General features: G+C 38.2%; 1 protein-coding gene across 5 annotated transcripts in view; it reads left to right on the forward strand.

Annotated features, from left to right (window-relative positions):
- Window positions 1-25,523, forward strand: part of LOC135081442 (LIM domain only protein 7) — a 264,365-nt gene that overhangs the window by 141,977 nt on the left and 96,865 nt on the right. For 3 of the 5 annotated variants that reach the window (XM_063976127.1, XM_063976130.1, XM_063976131.1), the window contains exons 1-2: window positions 1,297-1,451; window positions 1,768-1,993. In XM_063976127.1, the coding sequence (XP_063832197.1) occupies window positions 1,889-1,993 (105 nt within the window). In that variant the 5' untranslated portion in view covers window positions 1,297-1,451; window positions 1,768-1,888. Of the gene's footprint in view, window positions 1-1,296; window positions 1,452-1,767; window positions 1,994-25,523 lie in introns of those variants that run through there. The other 2 variants (XM_063976129.1, XM_063976128.1) reach the window with 1 other exon arrangement.

Below are 25,523 nucleotides of genomic sequence, written 5' to 3' on the forward strand. Positions count from 1 at the left end.
TGAAAGGCCAACCCATTCATTCACATACTCACCAGAAGGGTGCAGATGCGATCTAAGACAGAGCGAGCTTCAAGCAAAAGTCACTCTGCACATCTACGAGAGTATCTAGTAGAGTACTACAGCTGTACTTATCAGTATCCGTTGTAACCGCATTAACGCGATAACGTGACAAGCTTGCACGCTACTATCACCAAACCATTGTGAAAGTGCTCTGCCAGCAATATTTTTACAGCATGGTCACATGACGGCGCACAATGGTGTCATTTCTCCACGCGCGAGCTTGTCACATTGCGCCGGCGCAGTCTCAATTCAATGGGTAATGGATCACGAGGCAATAGTATTATAATCCGGCCCCAGATGCGAGATAAACGAATGTGGGGCGCGATTCTACGAATTTTGAGGGTCAGATTGTCTGGACCGGTGTGGCTGATTGCCCCCTACCATGCCAAAAGCGAATCCTTTCGACACATGAATTTGCATGTCAATGAACGTACTTGAACTTGTTTGTAGACTGCTTCAATGATGCACGGTATCTAAGGAGAATCAATTCGGACTCAATTTATGAGTCTTATAATAGCAGTGCACAAATAGAATCTATTCAAATTTTCAAGATAATGACTCAAGCAATTTTGCCATTATCACAGCCACAACATATTATTAAACATCAGTTCAATGCTATCGTCCACGTAGCATGAAAACTAAACAATTGCCAGTGTTTATATTCAATGTAATGGACGCCAGATGTAATAAAATTGTGCCCTTGGTCACAGTTTGCCGAGCACCCTTTTTTCTGGCAGCTCTCATTGCCCATTCGAAACCTGTACCTGCTTTGTCAATGGATTCACAATAACAAAGGACATAACGCGCAGGTAACTGCAATATTGCCAGTATTCACAATAAAATTTAGCAGCTTTCGAGATAACACCTCTGGGATTTTTGGCGCCTGTCTGCAAATCCTTCGAAAAATCCAATATTTAAAAAAACAGCTGCAGTCCCAGTGACTGGAACTCATTAAAATTCGCGTAGAAGACGCATAAATTTAAAACAAGTTCCACGTGAAATCGAAAAGTATTACTGATCGATTCTAAACCTGACTACAGCTGCGACTGCCAAAAAAGGTAACCGAATAGAATCGTTGATTCAATTCCCATTGCAGTAGCTAGCAAAAAATGCAATAAAACTTAAACCATATGTTGCGAAAGAAAATAGTTTATTGTAGGTACCTAATAATAACGCGTTATCGATTAAGAAATTGTTATCTGGTCGGCGCGGGCGCACGCTGAACGCTCATCACCGCGCGCCGCGCCAGTCTCGCCCGCGACGCGACACGCTTCGGACGCACGGGACGTTGTCAATAACGGCTATTCGCGTTAAATATCCGAACGATTGTCAACTTTATTGTTCCCGTGTTATTGTCGCGAATCGGTCATCCGTGGTATTCTGATATTCGGGTAATTAATGCACTCATTGTTATGCTATTGTGCTGATGTGAACGTTACATAAGGGATATTGCGATAGCCTTTGTGAATGGTCAGATTTGTGGACGCCATAGAAAAAAACCTCCACGTTCGAGTTCTACGATTGAGACATGTTGTATATCTCGGATTGCGTTTGTGTTTTATTTCATTGCACAAATGTTTAGATTGCTCAACGGTTTACGCGTTGCTATCAGTGAGAGTAATCGTGGATTCTAAATTCGGATTTATTATCCCAATCTAATTCGGGATCTACCTGGGCCTTATTTGATCGCTCCTTTTCTTTTTACAGGTAAAGGAGGCGCATAATGGACAGCGGAGACGAAGCAAAGTGAAGTGTTAGTGTTGTGAAACGGTTATAACGTTAGTGTATGGTTCAGCTATGATGTGAGACGGTTCTGGTGGTTTCCGAAATGCCGTCAGACAGTGGCTCGGCGTGGTCGCCGCCGGCTTCCAACAGTGAGAGGAGATTGAGCAACTCTTCCGATGGCAGCGCCTGCAGCGGATATTCTAAAACTGTAAGTTTTGGCATGACTTTTCTTTTTGCTATTCAATTTACCTATCTTTTGACATCGGAACTTTAGCGTTATAACGGAATGGACTACTCGAATAAGAATCTCAGAATTAAGTGGAACCGAATAAAAGAATCATGACATAAAACAAGTTAGGTAGTTAAGTTTTTGTTGGACATGTCCAGAAATTCTTTGAAAACTACAATAGCATCGACATAAATCTGCACTTACCTCAAACTTTCAAAAGTATATTGTGCTCAATAATATAATTTACCTGTGCATAAACCTAACTAAGTACCCTCATAAAGTTCAACAGACATGCAAAAACTTAAGACAATAGGATAAGTACGTTGTCTAGACATAATAAATATTTAGGATTGGTTGTAAAAACTATAACAGCAGATGTTGTGCCTCCCCAGCGAAAACTATCGATGCCAGACAAAACAACTTATCTATAAAATACACAACCAATAGTGAAGTAAATGAAATTGATAAGAATTGAAACAACAACACTGGCAAACAAGCAAAACAAGATACTGAAACAAAATTAATTAATAATAAAGGCTATCGGGTAAAGGTCAGAAACAAGTAGATAATTGAATTGGTAGACGTTACAGAACAACGAATATTCCGACTTTGAAAAACGCAAACGCAAAATGTTATAGTTATGACCCTGAATACTAATACGGGTACAATAAAAAGCGAGTCAGCGGAAATATCTAGTGCAAAAGCATACTTAAAATTGGAAGGCGAAATGTATAGTATAGAAATGGTTTCGCCACAGCCGGTTCCTTGACCTACTGATCAAAATCATTAATAGCGGAAACGGAGTCCGACTCTTATTGTCTCGTTGGACAAGACAAGCCGGTAGCAAAGCTAGTGAACTACAGCCAGCTCAATTCTCACAGAAACTTACAGGAGCTATACATATACAGATAAATCAATAATATCTAGTTGATAATCCTGCTATTCATCGATACCTTTTCTATTTATTTGCCTTTTTGATAAATCTTTTAAAGTATTGATAGCCTTGTCAAATCGTGAAGCGTTCGTGACGCCTCTCATTCTAGATCATTTAGAATCAATATCTGTTTCGATATTCAGATTATTATGATATGCGAGTCCTTTTGAATTAAAATTGGCACTTGAATTTGTCGAGCTTGTTTCATTTTGAAGGTTTTATGTGTTGACTTTTCTCTTTTGGCTTGTAATAATCAAACTCGGAACACGTTTTACACGTCCGTACTTCGTAAAAAGTGTCATTGTTATTTTAAATAATGACAAAGTGTTCTTTAGGTAAACATTAAAACTATGGCCTCTTTTGGTTACTAATTAGTTTGTGTTTCCTCCCTTTTACGTCCGTGAGAATCTAAATATTCAAAGGCTACGGCTTTTAATTGCCCAAAACAAACGAAAACGTTTTTATTCATAGAAATTACGTTATCGTTAGGTATATTGTCAATGTCAAATATCTTTGGTACCGATGAACGAACGCTTGCTTGAGTCACAAGTTTGTTGATAACAAAATTCGTATTTTCGGAATTATCATCATTTCTTATAGGTACTTAACTTCTTATAGGTCAGACGGTTAGCCCCAAAGTAGCCAAAAAGTTTAGAACACAATCTTCAACAAAGACATAATATTGCGAACTTTTTGAGTACTTTGGGTGTCACGAACTATATTTGACGCATCGCTGACTGTAGAACATAATAAGCTTAATATTATTCCCATTTATACTAGTGACTCCTTTACTTTAATTAAAACTAGAAACGCAGAAAACTATTTCTCTTTTTGTTTCTCTTTTTGCTTAAAAAAAGGTGTCTTTTGCAGTTATAGAAGAAAGTTCAAGTCCTAGAGCTATTCTTTTTACTTTTTCTCCTACCATTGCACTTAAGTGTTCGTTTTGCATAACGGTGCACTGCACTGTACATAGTTACACACACAGACCTTGCTATATGAAGACGTTATTAAGGTTCAACAATATGCAACTGTAACTTTACATAACGAGTTTATGCAACAAGTCACAATAATCTAAATCACCCGGTTGCAAATGCATATCGGTTTGACAGATCTGTTAACATGTGTTTGGTTGCACAATGACGTAAAATGTGATAATAATGGGTGGATTAATAAGCTAATAGCCTTTTCATATGCCATTTGTTATAAATATGTGTTATAATCTGAATATAACTGTCAGATCAACATGTTTATGTGTTTGGATGGGTCACTGGAAACATAAATTAATTAATTAAAGTAACCCAGTACCTATTTCATATTTTCTAAGTGAATATTACAATGAATTAGCAATCAACTAAACATATTTTTCGTAGTAATGGATGACTTTGGGCTTGAATGAAAGAATTTAAATGAAGGTTTTAATTAAAAGTTGGAATTAGCAATAAATAATAGCTTACGAAGGATGATGTAAGACAATGGGCAGTAAATTACGTTGCGATAGTAGGTCACTCAGATATTCACAGTGACGTATCTGTTAGAAGGTTTTATTCACTATGAATATTTTGACCTAAAACTGCAATTGAAGGTTAGTTGGATGAATTACTTTGACTTTGACAAACGTCAAAAATCTGCCAAACTCCATACAAAAAACATCGGTTATAGTCAAAGTTACGATCAAAATAACGGTGGTGCAACTCAGCCTTAGTATGAATGTTTTGACCTAAAAATGTAAGTGAAGATTTGTTACCGAAAGTATTGAAAGTATGTAACTATTTTTTAAGTCACTTTCTAAGTATGTATTCATAAAGACTTTTCATAATGTGTTTTTGTAGACCCTATTTTTTCCAATTTTTACATAATCCTCTTATTTCATGGTGTGTCAATAGGTGAATTAAAAGAAAGCTGCTACACACAGCCTTATCGCATAAAAACGACTTATTTAAGCATAAAATAACGAAAGTGAAAGCACTTAACAGTTTTTCTTTCCGGCTCACTGCGTGCGCATTTTCTGTGCGCGGGCGCAAAGCCCGAACAAACCTAATATTGGTTTAATAGAGGACCGTCGCTAATCAATTGCTGAATCAATACGACAAAAAGAACTTGCCAAACTGGACTTTTTTCAACATCACAGAATATTGTCGTCTCGAAATGTGACATTTCTGGTTCGTTTGCAAAGCATAAAGTTGGATATTTGGCAATTTCGCGAAAAACATGAGTTGTGTAAGTTTTCGCTGGACTAGTTGATATCAGTTAACTGGTGGCTTGCCTCGGCTTCGCATTTGCGTCACTAAACTGTACCAAAACGTGTGAAAGTCTTGTCATTTTAATTTTTCTTGGGAAAAGACAAGATCAGACGAGAATTTTCGTAAAAGCAAAAAGATATTAAGGAAAGAACCAATTGAATATTTTATCAGGTGTATCTGAAGCTTAGTGTTCAATATTGTTTAGCAGTCTAATAAATAATTCAAGTAAAAACTCATTATTTAATTACGCTTTTCATGTCGTACCACCTCTTACATAGAGTCATCCCCATAAAGCAATTTGGCAATCTGTAAACTTCTCGGAAAATAAATTACGAGGGCATAATTTTTAATCCATAATTAACACGCCCTTCACTTTTATGCGTTCCCTTTCCCTTGGCGTATAAAACCACAGGATATTATGACTTGCACCATACATCCTTGGTGGTGTTCTTTTGAATATCGGATGTGCCGATAGAATAGTATTGCGTACACAGAAATTGACGTAGTGATGCAATCACTATAGTAGAATATACAAGAAGTATATTCTACCTGAAGCCGATGGGGCAGCATGGTTCTGGAGTGGACACGTACAGAAAAGCGCAGCGTAGGACGTCCTCCCACAAGGTAGACCGACGACCCCATAAAGGTAACATATTGAGTAACAGTAGTAACACTGACCGTAGTTATAGTTCGACTGGAAAACCGAATATTTATTGTAGAGTTCTAGGTTACTTACAATGTTCCTTTACAGTTCGTTACATATAACACGTATATTGGCGAAATACAAAACAACACAAAGTTTCGGCATTAGAGTTAGTTATTGTAAATTGACTGATATTTTGCAAGAAAGCCACTCGAATGTTCACAGAAACTGTCATGCTGAACCAATCATTAGGAAGTACAGTCACCTGCATCCTGCTTAAACTCATTTTAGTACCGCGCACTATTATCTTCTTCTAAGATATTTGATTTATAGGAAAATATGTACTTATGTATATGCATGCAAGCTTCTGAAGCTTACCACCTAACCAGGTGTGACGACCACGAACACTGTCAAGCGAGTAGCGACGAAGAAGAAGAATATGTAGGACAGTGGTTCTTCTGAGATGCCATATCGATTTTCCCCTTTTTAAATTGGTTCTATCTGGCACAAGGTAAAACGAGACAACTAGACATCTCAAAGTCCACATGTGCTAAAATTTCTATGACTTCTTTCTTACATTATAAAATTAAGTATTCACAAACATTACTATGAGGTCTCAAATGAACCAATCACAGAGCTCTATTCAACGCTGTGCGTTCGATTTGCTGCTTCACTTAAGCAAGCATCGTTTTCGAATACGGGCGTATGTCCTCTTACATTACAAAATTAAATGCCTTGATTTTTCTATACTCATGTTGCTCATGCATACTTGAGCAGCTGAGTGTACTAAACACGCCCAGTTGTTCGCAGAGCCAAGCACTCCGACCCAAGACCTTTTCCAACCTGCAGTAATGACACTAAGTGGTGACTCAGTCATGCTTTAATTCCGGCCGTTTTCTTGCATCTATGGTAATGGCTCGACCTATTTTGTGAACTTTATGGTTCCGTTTGAAATATTTTGAAGTTCTTTTGCATTGACATTTTTAGAAACCTTATGTCCGTTTTCACCATCAATCCCTTATTTTTAAGTGACCACTATAAACACAAAATGCCTGTTATGTGTTACCATAGGGGTCACTTAAAAATTAGGGATTGATGGTGAAAACAGGCATTAGTATCCGGATCAACTCCTAATCCAATTCCAAATCGATGCTACAATTTATTAGATTCATACTCACGTTACTTATAGCATAGCCCGTACTTGGTCGAACTCTTGAAGAAGAGAAATAATGAAATCTGTCAGGTTTTTCAACACACTTCTCCGCTCCATCATCATCATCATCATGACATCATCATAATCTCAGCCATAGGACGTCCACTGCTGAACATAGGCCTCGCCCAATGCTTTCCATGTTACCCGGTTGGTAGCGGCCGCTCGGCTCCGCCTAGCTTTAGACAGGTAGGATCCTTGAGATAAGAGTAAATTCGCACTTGAGTGCTTCATAGTGCGGGCTAAACAAACATCACTTTCTTTTTGTAACAGTTTATAAGTAACATTGCACGACATGTTGTTCGGAATGCGAATAACAAAAATACATTTGGTTTACTTCGCATATCTACCTACTTTTACGCAAATAAACATGACTCGTTAATCACTTGTTTACGTACAAGTTAAACATTCGATTATTTTGTTCCATCATGTGAGCTGTGGCAACTAAAGTCATTCATAACTATGATGTCAGACTATGACTTGACTGAAGCCCAGATGTTTTTTTTCCATAGTGGGTTAGTGGCTCTTCATTTGTTTTTTGATTGAATCAAAGTTACTGCCTGCAATATTGTGTTAATCAAACTTGAAACTCACACAAGTATTTTAATTTGGGTTTCATCATCATCATCATCATCATGTCAGCCATAGGACGTCCACTGCTGAACATAGGCCTCCCCTAATGCTTTCCACATTGATCGATTGGTAGCGGCCTGCATCCAGCGCTTCCCTGCTACCTTCACGATGTCGTCGGTCCACCTTGTAGGTGAATTTGGGTTTCCTATCAGATAATTTAACTCCTGATGTCCAATTCGATAAGGTCCAACCCCAACCATTATTATCAACATCATTTAAACCATACTTCCATGGCTGCACGGACGTCCACTGCTGAACACAGTCAAGAGTATTTCATATCAAATGTTATGCAATTTACAAGGCTTACATAGATTTTCAAAAACATAATACGAGTGGTATCTTATCTTATCAAGACACAGAGATTGTTCAGGCACACATACTTTCAATGAGCACGGTACGATTGCGCGGGACCTATTTAAATCTGCCGCCAACTCCGTCCCGCCAAAACTTACACGGCGAGCGCGCGCGTCACAGCAGCGCCGCGCTCCACGACGGCAAACGAACGAAAACTATGCAGCTCGCTCTCTCGCGTTTGGGCCGGCTCCGCGAGTGCCACGCTTATTGTGTGCTCCAACGGAAATGTGAAATTTGGTGACTTTTTGGAAATGTTTTGTGTGTGAGGCCTCCACAGTACTTTGCTTGAAGTTAGTGACTCAAGTGAACCACCGAAGACACCGGGCGAAGCCCTAACTACCGGCCGGCGGCGTCCTACAGAGTACCTACCAGCAGCGCGGCGGCAGACAAGGTACCTGTTCGATTGTTTCCGTGTTTTGTTGATTGTGTTGTGCCTGGACGACACTGGGGAACTCATATTCGGATAAGCTATCGAAGTAGTTAACATAAATTGGTCCATCGATCCGGGATTTTTGAGGTTAAGTAGGTACCTATCGGATTTTTCTATCGGTAATTTTTCGGTTTTACGTAGTAAGTACACATATTTCGGCGGTTATAAACTAATTTTATTTAGTACGGTACGGTTATCGGTTTATTTTCTTGCTTTCTACGTAATTTATAATTTTTACACGGTGTTGTGAAAAGACTTTGTATTTCAATATGGCGGCCAAAGTTCAAGAAATTAAATTTAAAATTGAATTTGAGTGGTTTACACACACGGTTGATATGATCAAAACAAATGAGTACTCATCGGGGGTTTTAACTGCGCGTATTCGTAAATTGGATGATCATTTTAAGGTTTTATCCAACTCCTATGAGAGTCTGTTGAATGTGTTAGAAGACGAGTCGCAAATTTCCAAATATGGCGAGCAATTTAAAACGGCTACAATTTTTTATAACGAGCTCGAGGCAATTTCACTAAGATTCCCACAAAAGGATGGTTCTCATGTAACCACGGAAAGTAGTTCAGTACATACTAGATTACCAGCAATTGATTTACAAAATTTTGACGGAGATACTTTCGAGTGGTACAGTTTTATTAGCATGTTTAACTCCATAGTATTATCACGAAAAGACCTCTCGAAAACCGAGAAATATCACTACCTATTTACACACGTACATAAAGAACCACGATCTTTAATCCAACATTTATCAATGACTGACGAATCTTTAGATACAGCTCTCGAGATATTAAAAGGTAGATTTGACAATAAAAGAATGTTGATCGATCGTTACCTCGGTCGTTTGATTAATTTACCTACTTTGACAAACCCAAAAAACTTGCGCGTAGGCATTTTGAACCCCGTGCTTGAATGTACTCGGTCACTTAAAAACTTGGGTTTATGTGTCGAAGACTATGTACTTTTATTTATTGTTTTGTCAAAGTTACCTTCCGATATAAAAACTCGATATGAACAATTACACGGCGGCTTACGCAATACCTTGCCAGAATTTGATACTTTTATTTCATTTCTTCAAAATGAATGTCATTTTATCGATACCGCTAACTACTCGGACACGGTTGGAACAGCTGATATTAATATTACGAGGTTTCGTAGGACAAACTTTGACTCGGCGGGCTCACGTAAACAAACCGGCGGCGGGTGCCTATTCTGCACGAACTCGAATCATAAAATATTCGATTGTTATAAATTTTCAAACATGGCTTGTGACGAACGACGTGCTTGGGTTAGATCAAAAGGCTGTTGTTTTAGATGTTTCGGTAACCACGCTGCGGCTTCTTGTAACCGTAATATTCCGTGTGCATATTGTGGCAACTCGGGCCACCATAAACTGATTTGCTCAACAATTAATAATAACAAAGAATTTGTCAAAAATGCTCGTCACGTATCGGTAGGAATATGTGAAGACAACTATAGGTATTATGATGACGATTTCGAGCGATCCGTTTCGCGCCCGGTCGAATGTTTTGAGAATAACACCCCGGCGCAGTCGGCGTGCGTCGAGCCGCGCGAGTGTTCATGCCGAGCGGAGCCGAGGGCCGCCCGCTCGCTGCCGGCGGCGGCGCCGCCGGTTACCGCTTCGCCCGCGCCACATCGTCGCTCCGCTTCGCCCTGCTACAGACAAACTCGGGAGTCTCGGGACGCTTGCGAATAGCAATTAAGTAACAGTAATGTCGTTTCATCCGAACCTAAGTTAACCGAAAATGTTTTATTACCTACTGTTATTGTTTACGTAAAAACGGCTCACGGTAATTATGTTCCAGCTCGTGTTCTATTAGATTTCGGTTCTCAAATAACAATAATTCGGAGTGACTTTGCTAATTCATTGTGCTTGAAGCGACATTGCTGTTTAATTTCTATTTCGGGTGTAGGTGGTAATAATAAACTTAATAATCAAATGGTAGTATTGAATTTTAAACCTAAAGATAACTTGAATAAAGATTTGTCTTGTTCGGCGGTGGTTATGAAAATACCTACAACTTATGTAGTAAAAAATCAGGAAAATTATGATTTATCGGATATTACGGGTTTGACAAAAATTGATATCATTTTCGGATGTGATATTTTGGGGGAGGTTATTAACGGCGGCAAGTTGACGTTGCGACCTGGGGGTCCGTATGCGTTAGACACTATCTTTGATTATGCGGTTTTCGGTCCGGCAAATAATGACGTCACGGTTTCGGTTTTAAATGATAACACGGCGGTTTCGGCTTTAAATACAAACTCGGCGGTTTCGGTCTTAAGTAATAATTCGGCGGTTTCGGTATTAAATAATAATTCGGCGGTTTCGGTTTTAAATAATAATTCGGCGGTTTCGGTATCAAAGGATAATTCGGCGGTTTCGGTATCAAATGATAATTCGGCGGTTTCGGTTTTAAATAATAATTCGGCGGTTTCGGTATCAAATGATAATTCGGCGGTTTCGGTTTCAAATAAAAATTCGGCGGTTTCGGTTTCAAATAAAAATTCGGCGATTTCGGTTTCAAATAAAAATTCGGCGGTTTCGGTTTCAAATGAAAATTCGGCGGTTTCGGTTTCGGCAGGCGATAAGTCTGAAAATATCGGTTTACGGCAAATCTCGGCGGCGGTTAATTATTCGGTTAATACATCTGGTATTACACTTATTGAAGCGGTTGAACGGTTTTGGGCTTCGGAAGAGCCACCTTTGGTTAAAATTATGGATCCCTTGAATGTGGAATGTGAACAGCTGTTTGTTAACACGACAACTCGCGGTGCGGACGGCAAGTACACGGTGCGCTTGCCGCTTATACCTACTCACGATCGGTTGGGTGATTCTAGGCAGATGGCCTATCGGCGGTTTCAAGCTTTAGAGCGACGGTTTAAAATACAACCGGAATTTCGGGAAAAATATGTCAACTTTATAAATGAGTACATAGAACTCGGACATATGGAAAAGGTTAATTTTCATAATTATTCGGATGAACATTATTTTTTGGCACACCACGGCGTTTTTAAATCTTCGGGAGACACTTCTAAAATACGTGTGGTATTTGACGGCAGCGGGAAGACGTCCAACGGGGTCGCTCTCAATGATTGTTTGTATGCGGGGGAGAAGTTACAAAATGACATAACTAAAATTATTTTGAATTTTAGATATCCCAACTTTGTTTTTACTACGGATATAAGGATGATGTTTAGACAAACGTGGATTCACCCGGATGATCGGAAATATCAATTAATACTCTGGAGAGAGCATAGTACGGATCCCGTAGGTGTTTATAGCCTCACCACGAATACTTACGGTCTTAAGTCAAGTCCATTTGTTGCCATTCGGTGTTTGCAGCAGTTAGCGGCTGATGAAGGTTCGGTTTATCCTAGAGCAGCTAAACTTTTGAAGCATAATAGTTTTGTCGATGACCTAAACGGAGGCGCAGACACTATTGAGGAGGCGATAGGCGTTCGTGACGAACTTATTGCATTAATGTCCACGGCAAATTACGAACTTCGCAAATGGTCTGCGAATGACCCACGGTTGTTACAGGACTTGCCGTCAGATCATTGTGAAGTACCTAGTAGTTTCGATAAAGAAGATCAGTTTGGCTGTATTAAGGTATTGGGAGTTCAGTGGGAACCAAAGACGGATTGTTTTACATATAAGGTAAATGTCCCTACCGAAACACAGGTCACGCGACGTACCATCTTGTCGTCGACAGCTAAGTTATTTGACCCGCTCGGGTGGATATGTCCGGTAATTTTTCGCGCGAAACTAATATTGCAGGAGTTGCTAAGCACGGGAGATAGCAGTAAAAGTGTTGAATGGGATGCACCTGCACCCGAGGCCCTAGTACAGAAGTGGCGCGATCTTCTCTCAGATTTACCTAACTTGACTCGGCTTACAATACCACGACGTTTACGGATACACGGAAGTAAAAATAATACCTACTCCTTACACGGATTTTGTGACGGATCATCGGCGGGCCACGGTGCGGTTGTTTATTTGCGGACAGTAAGTGATACCGGTCATGTATCTCTTCATCTTTTATTGGCTAAATCACGCGTATCACCACTTAAGAAAAAGGTTACAATACCTCAGTCGGAACTTAACGGTGCGGTTTTGTTGGTAAATTTAACAAAACATGTTTATGATACACTCGCGAGCGAAGTGGGTATTCGCATTGAGGATGTTTTCGGATGGTGTGATAGTACTATAGTGTTGGCATGGATTCGGACGCAACCACATAAATTACAAGTCTATGAGGGAAATCGGGTAACAAAAATAATAACATCGGAAGTCCCAATCACATGGCGGCACGTACCAACCGACAAGAACTGTGCCGACGCGGCCTCGCGTGGCACATCGGCAGCCGAACTGCTTAACCACTCCTTGTGGTGGAACCCTGACTGGCTCTGTCTTCCACCCGAAGAGTGGCCTTCTAACAAACCGGATATTCCCGAAAGTTCACTACCTGGTATTAAATTAAAAACTGTAGTTACTAATGTTGCAATATCACAGGACAACGTTAACTTTGACTTGCTTGAGCGATATAGTTCATTTGATAAGCTAATAAATGTAACCGGTTTTATCCTACGTTTTATACAGGGTATTCAAAAGAAAAACGAAATTAATAAAAACAAGTATTTGTCGGTCGAGGAACGTAGGAACGCACTTAAAAAACTTATTCTTTTAGTTCAGGCGGAGGCTTTCAAAGAAGAAATAGATTCTTTAAAATCAAATTCTAAAATTAAGTCGCACTTAAAGAAATTAAATCTGTTTCTTGACACTGACGGGCTAGTCCGAGTGGGTGGTAGATTGCGCCATTCCAACCTGCCATTTAACGCGAAACACCCAATTCTACTCCCGGGGAAGGGTGCCTTTACCCAAAGTCTGGTAGAATATTATCATCACTCACACTGCCACGTAGGAGCCAATGCCTTGGCCTCAATATTGTCACGCAGTTATTGGATTTTATCCGTGAGACGCGTAACTCGGAGTGTTACGTTTAAATGCATTCAGTGTTATCGAGCGCGACCTAGACTTGCTCAACCATTGATGGCGGATCTCCCTCCAGACCGTGTGAGATCATTACGACCGTTTCAAAGTGTAGGTACGGACTTCGCGGGACCCTTTTACATAAAATCAAGCTCGTTAAGAAGCTCTCGTGTAGAGAAGTGCTATCTCTGCGTTTTCGTGTGTTTAACGGTGAAGGCGGTACATCTAGAAGTAGTCACGGGACTGTCAGTCGAAGCCTTCGTTGACGCATTCACGAGATTCGTTTCCCGTCGCGGCTTACCTTCACTTGTGAGATCCGATTGCGGCACCAACTTTACCGGAACTGATAAATATCTAAAGGAACTATTCGTATATCTGCGTGATCATAACTACGAAATAGGCCGAGAATTAGCAAAATCTAACGTCACATGGCTATTTAACCCACCTAGCAGCCCAAACATGGGTGGCATCTTTGAAGCTGCTGTTAAATCTGCTAAATCTCTCATGCGTAGAGTTCTTGGAGAACAAAGGTTGACCTTTGAACAACTTACTACCTTCTTTACGCGTGTTGAAGCTGTTATGAATTCTCGACCATTGACTCCATTAAGTTCAGACCCGAATGATCTCGAAATTCTAACACCCGGACATTTCTTGATCGGCGAGCCCTTGGTTGCCCTGCCTGAGTACAATTTTGAAGAAGTTCATATCGGCCGGCTTAATCGTTTCCAATTGTTGCAACGTCTTTCACAACACTTTTGGTGTCGATGGCGCGACGAATACCTTCATACCCTACAAATAAGACACAAATGGACGGATACAACAGAGCCAATAAGACTCGGTGACTTAGTTTTGATAAAAGAGGATAATTACCCACCTTTACAGTGGAAACGCGGTCGCGTAGTTAAACTTTTACCCGGCAAGGACAAAATAATACGAGTAGTAGAGGTACAGACTGCAAACGGCAGGCTCTTACGGCCTGTATCTAAACTCGGTAGGCTTCCAATTATTAGTAATTAGGTCAACCAAGGCGACCTTGGTTCGGGGGGGAGTGTATGTTCAGGCACACATACTTTCAATGAGCACGGTACGATTGCGCGGGACCTATTTAAATCTGCCGCCAACTCCGTCCCGCCAAAACTTACACGGCGAGCGCGCGCGTCACAGCAGCGCCGCGCTCCACGACGGCAAACGAACGAAAACTATGCAGCTCGCTCTCTCGCGTTTGGGCCGGCTCCGCGAGTGCCACGCTTATTGTGTGCTCCAACGGAAATGTGAAATTTGGTGACTTTTTGGAAATGTTTTGTGTGTGAGGCCTCCACAGTACTTTGCTTGAAGTTAGTGACTCAAGTGAACCACCGAAGACACCGGGCGAAGCCCTAACTACCGGCCGGCGGCGTCCTACAGAGTACCTACCAGCAGCGCGGCGGCAGACAAGGTACCTGTTCGATTGTTTCCGTGTTTTGTTGATTGTGTTGTGCCTGGACGACACTGGGGAACTCATATTCGGATAAGCTATCGAAGTAGTTAACAGAGATCTTTTCAGATATGTGTCAGCTCCTCGATAAAGCGTTGATAAAATGAGGACGACTAGATAAACTGGGATTAGAAGAGTTTGTTTAGTATGGATAATACTAAGTACCTACCTACAATGTATATGATATGCGGGTGTTTGCGGAATCATTTGGATTTAGGACTAATTATAAAATTTTACAGTGTTCATACGTCAAATTTTTTCCCGTCCTCTAAAAATAAAACTTATTCCAACTACATACAATGTGATAAGTTCGATGTGTCCTGAGTGCATAAAAATAAGAAAGTATGAAATACTAATAAATTAAGATAAATGAAACTATGTACCTTGCTTAATATTCAACCCACAAAGTGGCTTTATTTGTAAGATGGAAGTCGTCCTATCCGCGATGCGATGTGTTATTATAAAAAGTTCTACTTTTGTATCAAACCAGCATGCTTATTAATTAATTTTCTCAACCAGTGTAACTCCCATCCTCACTGGTTCCCGATCAAAATCACAGTAAATAAACACCATGGAACACTCCTCGTTCAATCCAACGTCTTACCTATGTAATTACTATCCAGCCGATTGAGGATGTTACCAATCAATCACAATTACCATACACACGGTATCCTTTTCACATTCCCACGGTATCAATAATTTACACAGTCGCGGAATTCTTATTACAACTACTTAGAGCCTAATTTGGCGTGGATTAATCTGGTTATTGGTGACATCTCAAACTGGTTGATGCTAGTGAGGTAGTGAACTATTAAGAAGTATCGATATAAATGTCTTGATACCAGTATTTTGGTATCATTTAAGTCATAGACTAGATTAATGTTACGCTGAGCTTAGCACGCACTACTTCCTCGATGACAGTTGCGACTTTGTACAGAGAAGAATAATGAATAAAAGTAATCATTATAATAAAATTAATTTTGTAGATCCTTCTGGGGAACGAGAGGTAAAGAAAATGATGGCGAGTATCTTGATTAAAGCCCGGTGATTTTTAAAGTCTGAATGAATTCTTTACAATGATTATGGTATTTAACATTTACTGTGTCCACAACAATTTCCGTGTTTAAGTAGAAGAAGAAGTAAACTAACTTAATGTTCCTTTATGTACCTTAGTAAATTGCTGAATATCATCCCCAAATGCACACTATTAAGCTGTCTTCAGCCACACTTTCAATATTAGTTCGGTATCCTTATCGATATTATAGATTCAATGTTAAGAACATCACTATTTACCACTAATCGACATGATGAACAAACAGGTGATTAATAACTTATGCAGATTAAGGATATTTGCTATTGAAATGAGGTGAACGTCTGCGACTAGACATCGATTGCCAAAGAAACTGGTGTATAATCGATTTGATTCGGAACTAATCGGATCTTATAATGAGCGAGTAACCTTGATTATGTTAACAGTTTGACATTTGATCAAAGAGATCGACTCACGGTTCCTCTCACAAATATACGTGGTCAATGGTCAAAATTTATCAGATGCAGGTCAACCTACCACACAATAAAGTTTCCTTAAAGTTACTGCCATAAAACTAACAATCAATGAATTTTAAAATGTGTATTTTATGTATCTTTGTCCTCCCCCAATGATTTCCACACTGGCCGGTTGGTGGCGGCCTGCATCTAGCGCCTTTCGCTAGCTAGCTTTATGAGGTCGTCGGTCCACCTTGTAGGTGAAGTGAAATCATTGGGGGAGGCCTATATTCAGCAGTGGACGTCCTATGGCTGAAAATGATGATGATGATAATGTCTCTTTGGGTTAGGCATTGAAAACGTTAATAAAATGGTTCTACTTCGAACAAAAGTAAATAATAGACGTGTATTCAAATCCTATTAAAGCACATAAATAAATAATAAATAACTTGCGGTTATACTTATTTATTACTCATAAGATCATTATCTAGTAGGTAAGTGTAATTTATTTATCCTTCACGTCACCATGATCTCAACTTGAGTCACTCTTATGAAATTACTTGCAAATACGGAGTTTCTATAGTCTTTTTATTGAATATATTGTTGATTTTGTATGTTTTTCCCCTTCAGTTAGTGGCAGTACAAATGGCCTTGACAATTTTTACTAAGCATGCATCATAGATCAGGGGGCGTATTCTTTACAGTTGTCATTTGTGCGACATTATACGAGAGTCTTATTGCTTCTAAGACTGAGTTGTACACCTTCTTTTAACCGTAACACTAACAGTACCTAAAAGCTTTGGCATACCAAAGAAGCCTCAAATGAACCTCAAAAATCTGTCATACTCTATGGAGTATTTTATAAAAAAATAAATAATGGCTTTACTTATTACTTTAGATAACTTTTTAGACTAGATACTTCAATAAATCTCATTCTAGTCTCACTCAATTCAGATAACGACTGTTCCCAATAAAAGGTCGTGGGTGTTCCAGACCACGCTCGCTTGAACACTGGGAATGACCCACTTCTGACTGAGACAATTGTTGTAATGACCATCTTGGTTGATGATCCTTGTCATTTGTCATACAGGAATGCAGTACCTTACCTTTTAACTAACATACATTCTGAGTAGTTTGTAAATTAATTAATATAGTTCTTGTAACTCACGAAGGCGAGTGAGTTTTACTTGTGTGTGTACTAACGATAGTGTAGTCTCTCAAAACTTCTGAAAAACGGACAGTAGCGAGCCGTAGTGGCGAGTAAAGCTCACTCGCCTTCGTGAATTGCAACAACTATATTAACACTTTTTCTTTACGATGAAGCCTAGACTGTAAACTGTTTACTTGTATAATTACAAATAAATCCTACTAATATTATAAATGCGAAAGTTTGTGTGGATGTTTGTTACTCTTTCACGCAAAAACTGCTGAACGGATTTTAATGAAACTACAGTATTATTGTTTATAACCTATAATAACATATAGGCTATAATTTATGACGATCTGTGACAAACTAAATTTCACGCGGGTAAAGCCGCGGGCAAAAGCTAGTAAATAAATAAATAAACAATACAAGTCTATCGAATATTGTTCAATCTACTGCTCAGCAGAACGAGGGTTATGATGATGTCGGCCATAGGTACGGCCACATCCACATTGCATACTTTTGAAAAGTAAAATTCAAACCAGCACAGAATTTGTACAGCTTTTTGACGATCTCGTCACAGGACGTCCATTGCTGAAGCCTCCCAAATGATTTTCAGATTAGCCGGTTGGTACCTAGCTGAATGTATCCAGTCCTTTCTGCAACCTTTATGAAGGCCTTTACGTACAAGCCTATAATTTAATTTAATTATTTCTTGACAAGCCCTTCATTTCTTTTACAACGTACATTCCTGTTCCTCCATTTCTTTTTTCAATCCTAAAACATTTCCACAGCAGTGCAAGTTATGCGCACCTGCCATTTTGACATTTGTTGCGCCGCCGGCGCACGACCTTCGGCCATCTTAGACCAATTCTAACGTATTACCTAATTGCAATCGGAGAATGTAGGAATTCTACGTGTCTATTGCGTATTGGTAAGGTAATTTGATAGTGGATAATATACGGTTGACTTGAAGCTGAAGGCTTGAAATAAAATTGTAAGGTACCTATCTACTGATTAAAAGTTGTGGCAGTTATAAAAACAAATACTATTGGTATTAGATGATGGTATTGGATCGGAATAGATCGTTTTATGCTATAATATAAATGCTATATTGTTATCGAAAGCATATAAATTAAGGCGAGGTTTTGTTGTGACATTTAATGTTAAGGTTAGCAGTGTTACATACGGAAAAGTATCAAAATGTAGATATAGTATTGCAATCAATCCCCATAAGTAGTTTTTGACGATCAGCTCTTCAAAGCTCTAATTATGATTTGGAACTACAATTAAAGAAGTAAACATACAGCGACAACAAACATCATCAACATCAGCCTCCCTATTTCCCTAATTAACCGCAGCAGGACACTATGAATCAATAATATATTGTTTCTGTATTTAGTTATCCGATAAATAATTCCCCTTTCATTGCAATAACGTATTTAAAACAAGGTCATTTCAATACCATATTAGTCACCACAATTATGGTAATTTTCTGGACTGGAAAACAAAATGTGTTCTTAAAACCCGCATTCACAACATTATTACGAATTGAAAATGCTGATTTAGTCTGAATCGATGCATTTTGTGTGCGAACATTTTGAAGAGTAAAGTAGCCTTTTGAACTAAGCGTCTTTTAACAGTCATTATTTCTTTCAAAGCGATCCTTTTTGATCCATCCGTACATCCAGCCACGCCCACCCCACGGATTTATCTGTGCACCTGCGCCCGCGCTGGCATTTGCGCGGCCTTCGGTCGTACTCGTAATGCTACGGGTCAGGCTGATCTCACCCGATTGTCTAAAACCGGCCAAGTGCGAGTCGGACTCGCGCACCGAGGGTTCCGTACAAAGCTGTAGGTCTATCTATATCAGCCTTTAGGGGGTTCGTCTTCGAACATAGGCCTCCTCTTCAACCCTCCACCGACGTCTGTTCCTGGCCACTTGCATCCAGTTTACTCCATCCTGCTGCTGTTATAAATCTGTAGGTATATAAGTAATTTTTCCTTTATCCGTGATATAAGACCTTGCTTCGTACCAATTTAAATTTCAAGATTCTGAGTTCACGGGAAGTACCCTGTAGGTTTTGATTCCCCTGCGAGTGTATAAACGGCTGTATCTTTTGATTGCGTTGGCTTAGAAATTTTATTTTTACACAGCTGCAAGGGATTGTAGACCTGAGTATTTGATATGAAATTCAGCTTGATACCTCCACTTGTTCCTGATAAAAAGGGTCTTGACAGAACAGACGGAAAACAAAGTGATCGTATAAGGGTTCCGTTTTCCTTTTGAGGTACGGAACCCCAAAAATGTTGCTCGTTCCGAGTTATTGTCTAAATTCTACATTATCTGCCTATTATTCATTCATAGACTGTTTATTAAGGACACAAATTATTGAATAACCGACTGTAAATATGTCTAAATTTGACGCTGATTATCATCTTAATCAACGTTGTTCGTAATGGTTTAGTACCTATTTGTTCTCTTTAAAAGATTATCGTAAATAATTTTAGAAGATTAAGATTTTAATCTTTTATAAATGATTTGATAAAGATTCGATTGGTTCTTGTGATTTAACTGACAGGTCTTAATAGAACATCATTAAACATTAATAGCGGCAAATTATTTTGTAATCAGTGTGTATAGATAGGTAATTACAAAAAAAATCGTATGCCTCACGCAATTTAATTGTAAAATTCGTCTGGCGTATCACACACGCCATGTTTAAATACTGTATAATAATTGTTTTGCGAATTGGTTGAGCATAACCCAACAATTTGCTAGCGACATAGGAAGGAAAGTATTTTACGCAACGTGCGTGCTGAAATACACAGTTTTAAATATACGAAGTCATTTAAAATGGGAAACAAAGGTGGTAATGAAAGTAAAGATATTTAGGTATGAAGTAGAGCTAGTAAAATCTACTGATTGACATTAATTATACGGGTTACAACAAGTTTCATAATGTAATGTTGTAGGTCACAGGTGCCATTTTTCATTAAGAAATATTGTCTGATGTGCCAGCAGCAGCAAAGATGTCAACTTTATCATAGCAGGAAGAAAAATAGCATAAAATATAATTAATCTAGACCCAAATGAATTAAATCAAAGAAAGAGTAGAATGTTTGTGACTTCAAGGAAAAAGTTACCACAAAAATTCGTGACTAAACCAAACATACATTCAAAAGTAAACACGCTCATAACATTGACAATTAAAACGCTTATTACCGCTCGAACCGGTTGACCTGGTCGTATCAATATCAGGAAGTGTACAATGGCACTGTCGATCTTGACCGTATTATTGATACTTATCTGACCAAAGCAGTCTTTATTTCCTTCACCATAAGGTTTCTATCTAAGGTTGCCTTTGGCATTAATTCTGCAATTGTTTGTGTCAAAACTACTGGGCAATCGAATGTGAGTCTTATTACAAAGAGGCACAAAATAAAATTAATCAGGCGATCAAATTAAAGCCTCGTAAGGATTTGTCAGCTACTCAGTAATCTAGATTAAGTACAAATTGGGAATGTACGCGAAATCAGAGCAGTTTGGGCAGTATCGTAAATGTAGTGGTAAAAAGTAACTGCTTGTTATTATTGCTTTTGGAAGTAGAACTGTTTTTAACTCTTCAATTTTTGGGGTAATGGTATACCAAATTCTTATGTCGGTATTTGAACATACGATAACTATTAGGTGAAGTACTTCAACTGTGTCAATCGTTCAGGAACTACCCAAATCTAATGCGTTTTGACTTTTGATTTTTACTATTATTGTCTTTGAACATACTTCTTTTGAATGGTCAGTAATCTTCCAATTCTTAGTTTAGTATATCGTCAACGTAAATAAATATCACTATCAGTAAAGTAAATCCGTGGATCATTTCTTTAGGATTCAGGGTAATTAATGTATGTCAAGATGCCACAATATCTTTAATACACGGCCGTCAGCAGCCATCCTCAATTGCAATTTACAATTTTCATTTGGAAAAGTGAATGATTTTAATTTAGATTAGGGTCATTCAATCCTTTGTCTCTTGAAAATTTAATCTTGCTAGAAAATAAACTGACATTGACCGTCTAGTTTATTTGCAGTAAAGTGTCGACCGAAGTGAAATCATTTAGATGGCTTTGTAGCCATGCCATGCTTATTTGCATGAAATTGTGGAAGGTCGACTGACTAATCAAAATAATGCAAATATTTCTGGCACATTCCACGAAAACATGGCTGCTTTTAGTCCTTGCCAAAAGGCCCCAATTACTGTGACCCGGTAACGGGAAACCCTACAGAGCGGCATATTCACCCGTGGCTGGCATTACGTGGCTCAAAGACAACTAGAGCATGCTCCAGTTAAATTGTCTATGCTCTGAAGAATGTCCCTTAAGCCTTATGTCGTCTGAATGGAGGATACTACGAAAGGAACTGCAAGCATCTGAAATCATTCAAATATTTTCTCTACGTTGGTGGAACCTCTTTTTAAGACAATACATACCTGACCATTTGGTCTCCACTGCTGGAATACGATCTTCTCTAATTCACCAGAGGCGGGTTAGTGATCCATTATAATATCTTTACCAAGAAACCTCCTGAAGGTAGCAATTCTGAAACATTGCAAATGTAACTTGTAAAACCAATGGAAACGTCATTTCAACCTTGACAAACGTAACTAAACTCAGAGCCGTGATGCAAGCTGCCATGAGTCTGGACAAGCGAGCAATGAAAAACGTCAAGTCAATTGAAAAACGTTCAGGACGCTGTATAGTGTCATATGAGTTACATAGCTCAAAGCCTAAACTGGGGCGTGCTCCAGATGCATTGTCTCGACGCGGGCGCAGCATGTGACGTTTAAAGGATGTCCTTTGAAAGAGATGTGTATCTTCCGCACTCTGGGATGCAAAGGTTTTTTGTTTGTTTCAAGTTCTAAAGCACCTGCTCTGCAGTTTGTTTGTTTCTTTTGTTGTTTTGCTTAAAATAGATACGAAATGGAGATAACATGTTTGCTTGGTCTCAATGAGTTGTAAAAATGGTATTTATCTTGCGCTTTTTTGTATTGTACAAACATTGTTGATTGTTAAGATGTCGTTTATTGATACTTAGATTTTTTTAAACAAGTTACAAGTTTTTTTTACAGTTTTATAAACTAGGCTGTAGTTTTTCCGTTAGTCAGATCCTCGATCGTTCATACTAAAGTTATGGTTTTACCAGTTTTACTCTCAAGCAAATATTACGTTTTCAAGGATTCTGTTTTTGTGCTTGATCTCAGAAATACGGTCCGCCATGATGGCGGTTGAATCTAATCTTACAAGAAGCAGCAAAATAAAAAGATACTTCGATAACAATTTCACTGCGGTTTTGTGCAATACTGTCTCTAGTTGGATTGTAATTCAGACTTTTTATAGGTCGTTGCGAACGAAAACTGACACAGAATTTTATATTAAACCTGGAAAACGTTTTAATTATATGAAAATATATGTGTAATTACTGAAAATAGAACATGTTTTCTTTTCAACCATTCACTTTTATTTACTAAGCAGAAAACTCGTAATTATCCAGTAGGAAACATCAACTATAATTATATTTATACTATGTAAAGTATATACTTTTGTGTACAGTCGCCTGCACACCAAACTGTATATTTCATTCGAAAAAAGTATCTATTCCGGCCTCTTAAGATGTAAGAAGATGTGCAGACATTCGTACATGTTATATTATTGCACAATAAATACAGTAAATATATCACAGTTAATTGGATGTTAGATAACGTAAATTTATTTAATTGTTTATTATTCCATTACTCGTTAATGCTTTTATTTATTCCGCGATGAATCGCGTGCGAATGTGTTTAGTTGAACCCTAGACCTCTCTAGTAAAATTTACGATATAGCGTTTGGAATTTAATGAACATTCTAGAATACTTTACATAACTAATCAAGTCGTAATATATACTCAACATCAAATAAACCGCACCTTCCGCGACGCGAACTTTAACGATTTTCTTCTGACACAATCATAGTGCCCCAACAATATTGGTGTTATTTGAAAGCCCAATAAATGTCCTTAAAGAAAAACACATTTATTTTCTTAATAAATGATTAACATATACCATAAATGTGACTTGAAAAAATACCTCACTTTTGGCCCACCTATGGGATCAATTAGACCAATTTTTATGGTTATAAAACCAAATAATGATCTCAAGTGTTCTCTTTAACAGATGGATAGCAATTAAACCCAACTTAACAGTTTTATAGCCATAAAAGCTGGCTCTAGCGTAACTACCTATTTTTTGAAGAAGTGACTCTGGATCCTTCTAAAGACACATTTTTGGGGTAAAAACCTTTCCTTTAATGAAATGAAGGTTAGAACTAGGCTTTTAAATGGTACCAATATTGGTGGGAAGTGGGGATGCATACGTTTGAAAATGCTTGTCGCGGGAGGTGCGATTTATTTGACGTCGAGTGTATTATAGTCAAGTTATTTCAGCGATAACTGAAGTATAGTTTCATAATTAGTAATTTATTAGTAATTTATAGTTCGAATCTTTCTAAGAATTTGTACTCGACCTCGTTACAAAATGTTCGTTATCCTCCGATAATTTTCAATCAATTAATAACAAAATAGTATACAAATATTTTTAATAGATTTACAATTATCATTAACAATTTTAAATTTATAAATTGGGGTGCCAAAGTTAAACTTTAACGCGCGTTATATTGTTTTTAGATTTACTACTATTGTATGTATGGGGACTACAACTAAATCATCATCGTCATCCATCATCATCATTTCAGCCATAGGACGTCCACTGCTGAACATAAGCTCTCTCCCAATGATTTCCACAATGGCCAGTTGGTGAGGATCTGCAACTGAATTATATGTTTTTTATAAGTAAGTAACTTGCTAAAATAACATCATCATCAGTATGTCAGTCAGAAATATGTAAAGTTTTATATCTCTTGTTATACAACCATTAATTAACCTATCTCATAACAGCAAGCACTAAACGATCCTAGAATTCCAATGGCCAGTTACAAATTACAAATATAGCTCATCTTTCATAGGTAGCTCGTGCAATTTGCCATTGAAGCAAACGAATGTGAGTTATTTTCAACTCTTTCAAACGAAAGTAATCGCTGTACAAGTGAGACAAATGGAGTTAATTAAGAGACAAAGAAGCAACCGACGTAACAAATTAGTGCAGTTTTGTAATGGTCACGAAGAGCACCGGTAAGAGCTGGATATTAAGCCACTTTGTTGCTAAGGAATGATTGTTTAGACGTTCCATTTAAATGATAATGCTAGAATTGAATAATAAATCAATTACCATGCGCTAAGAATTTTCGCTATATTGTAATTTTTTTATCGTTTCGTGAATTGTTTTTTCAATTGACTTCTAAATTAAGTATTTTTTACTATTTAGTTCAAATATTTACACGTACTGTGAGACTAGTGCCCGTTTTCACCATCAAACCCTAATTTTTAAGTGATCCCTATGGTAACATACAGGAATTTTGTTTTCATACGGGATCACATTGCACAGTGTTTTTTTTTACCCTAAAAAGTGACATTCTGTTTTTATCACTAATATCCAAAGTTTAACTTATTATTAATGTTAGACTAAAACACCCAGGTTAGATTATTTAAAAAAAAATATTTTAGAAAATTTATTTTGTACTGGATCAAACTACAATTTTATTATTATTTAAAGAAACGTACACACTAAGCTTCTCTTTGCATTGCAGGTAGGTAGGTTGGTGTATGGCGAATATTATTGCACCTATAATTATTTAAAAGTAGTTATAGGAACGACAGTATGATTATTTTTTAAATTTAAGAAATTATTATTTTTCTCTTTTTCTACGCCGAAGTAGAATCTCTGCTTAGGTCAGATAAATTTCTTAAAATAAGCTGTATCACCTGAAATTTTTCTATATTCTAACTCG

Source organism: Ostrinia nubilalis, chromosome 20 (genome assembly GCF_963855985.1).
Source record: "Ostrinia nubilalis chromosome 20, ilOstNubi1.1, whole genome shotgun sequence".
In the NCBI taxonomy this organism is placed as follows: domain Eukaryota; kingdom Metazoa; phylum Arthropoda; class Insecta; order Lepidoptera; family Crambidae; genus Ostrinia; species Ostrinia nubilalis.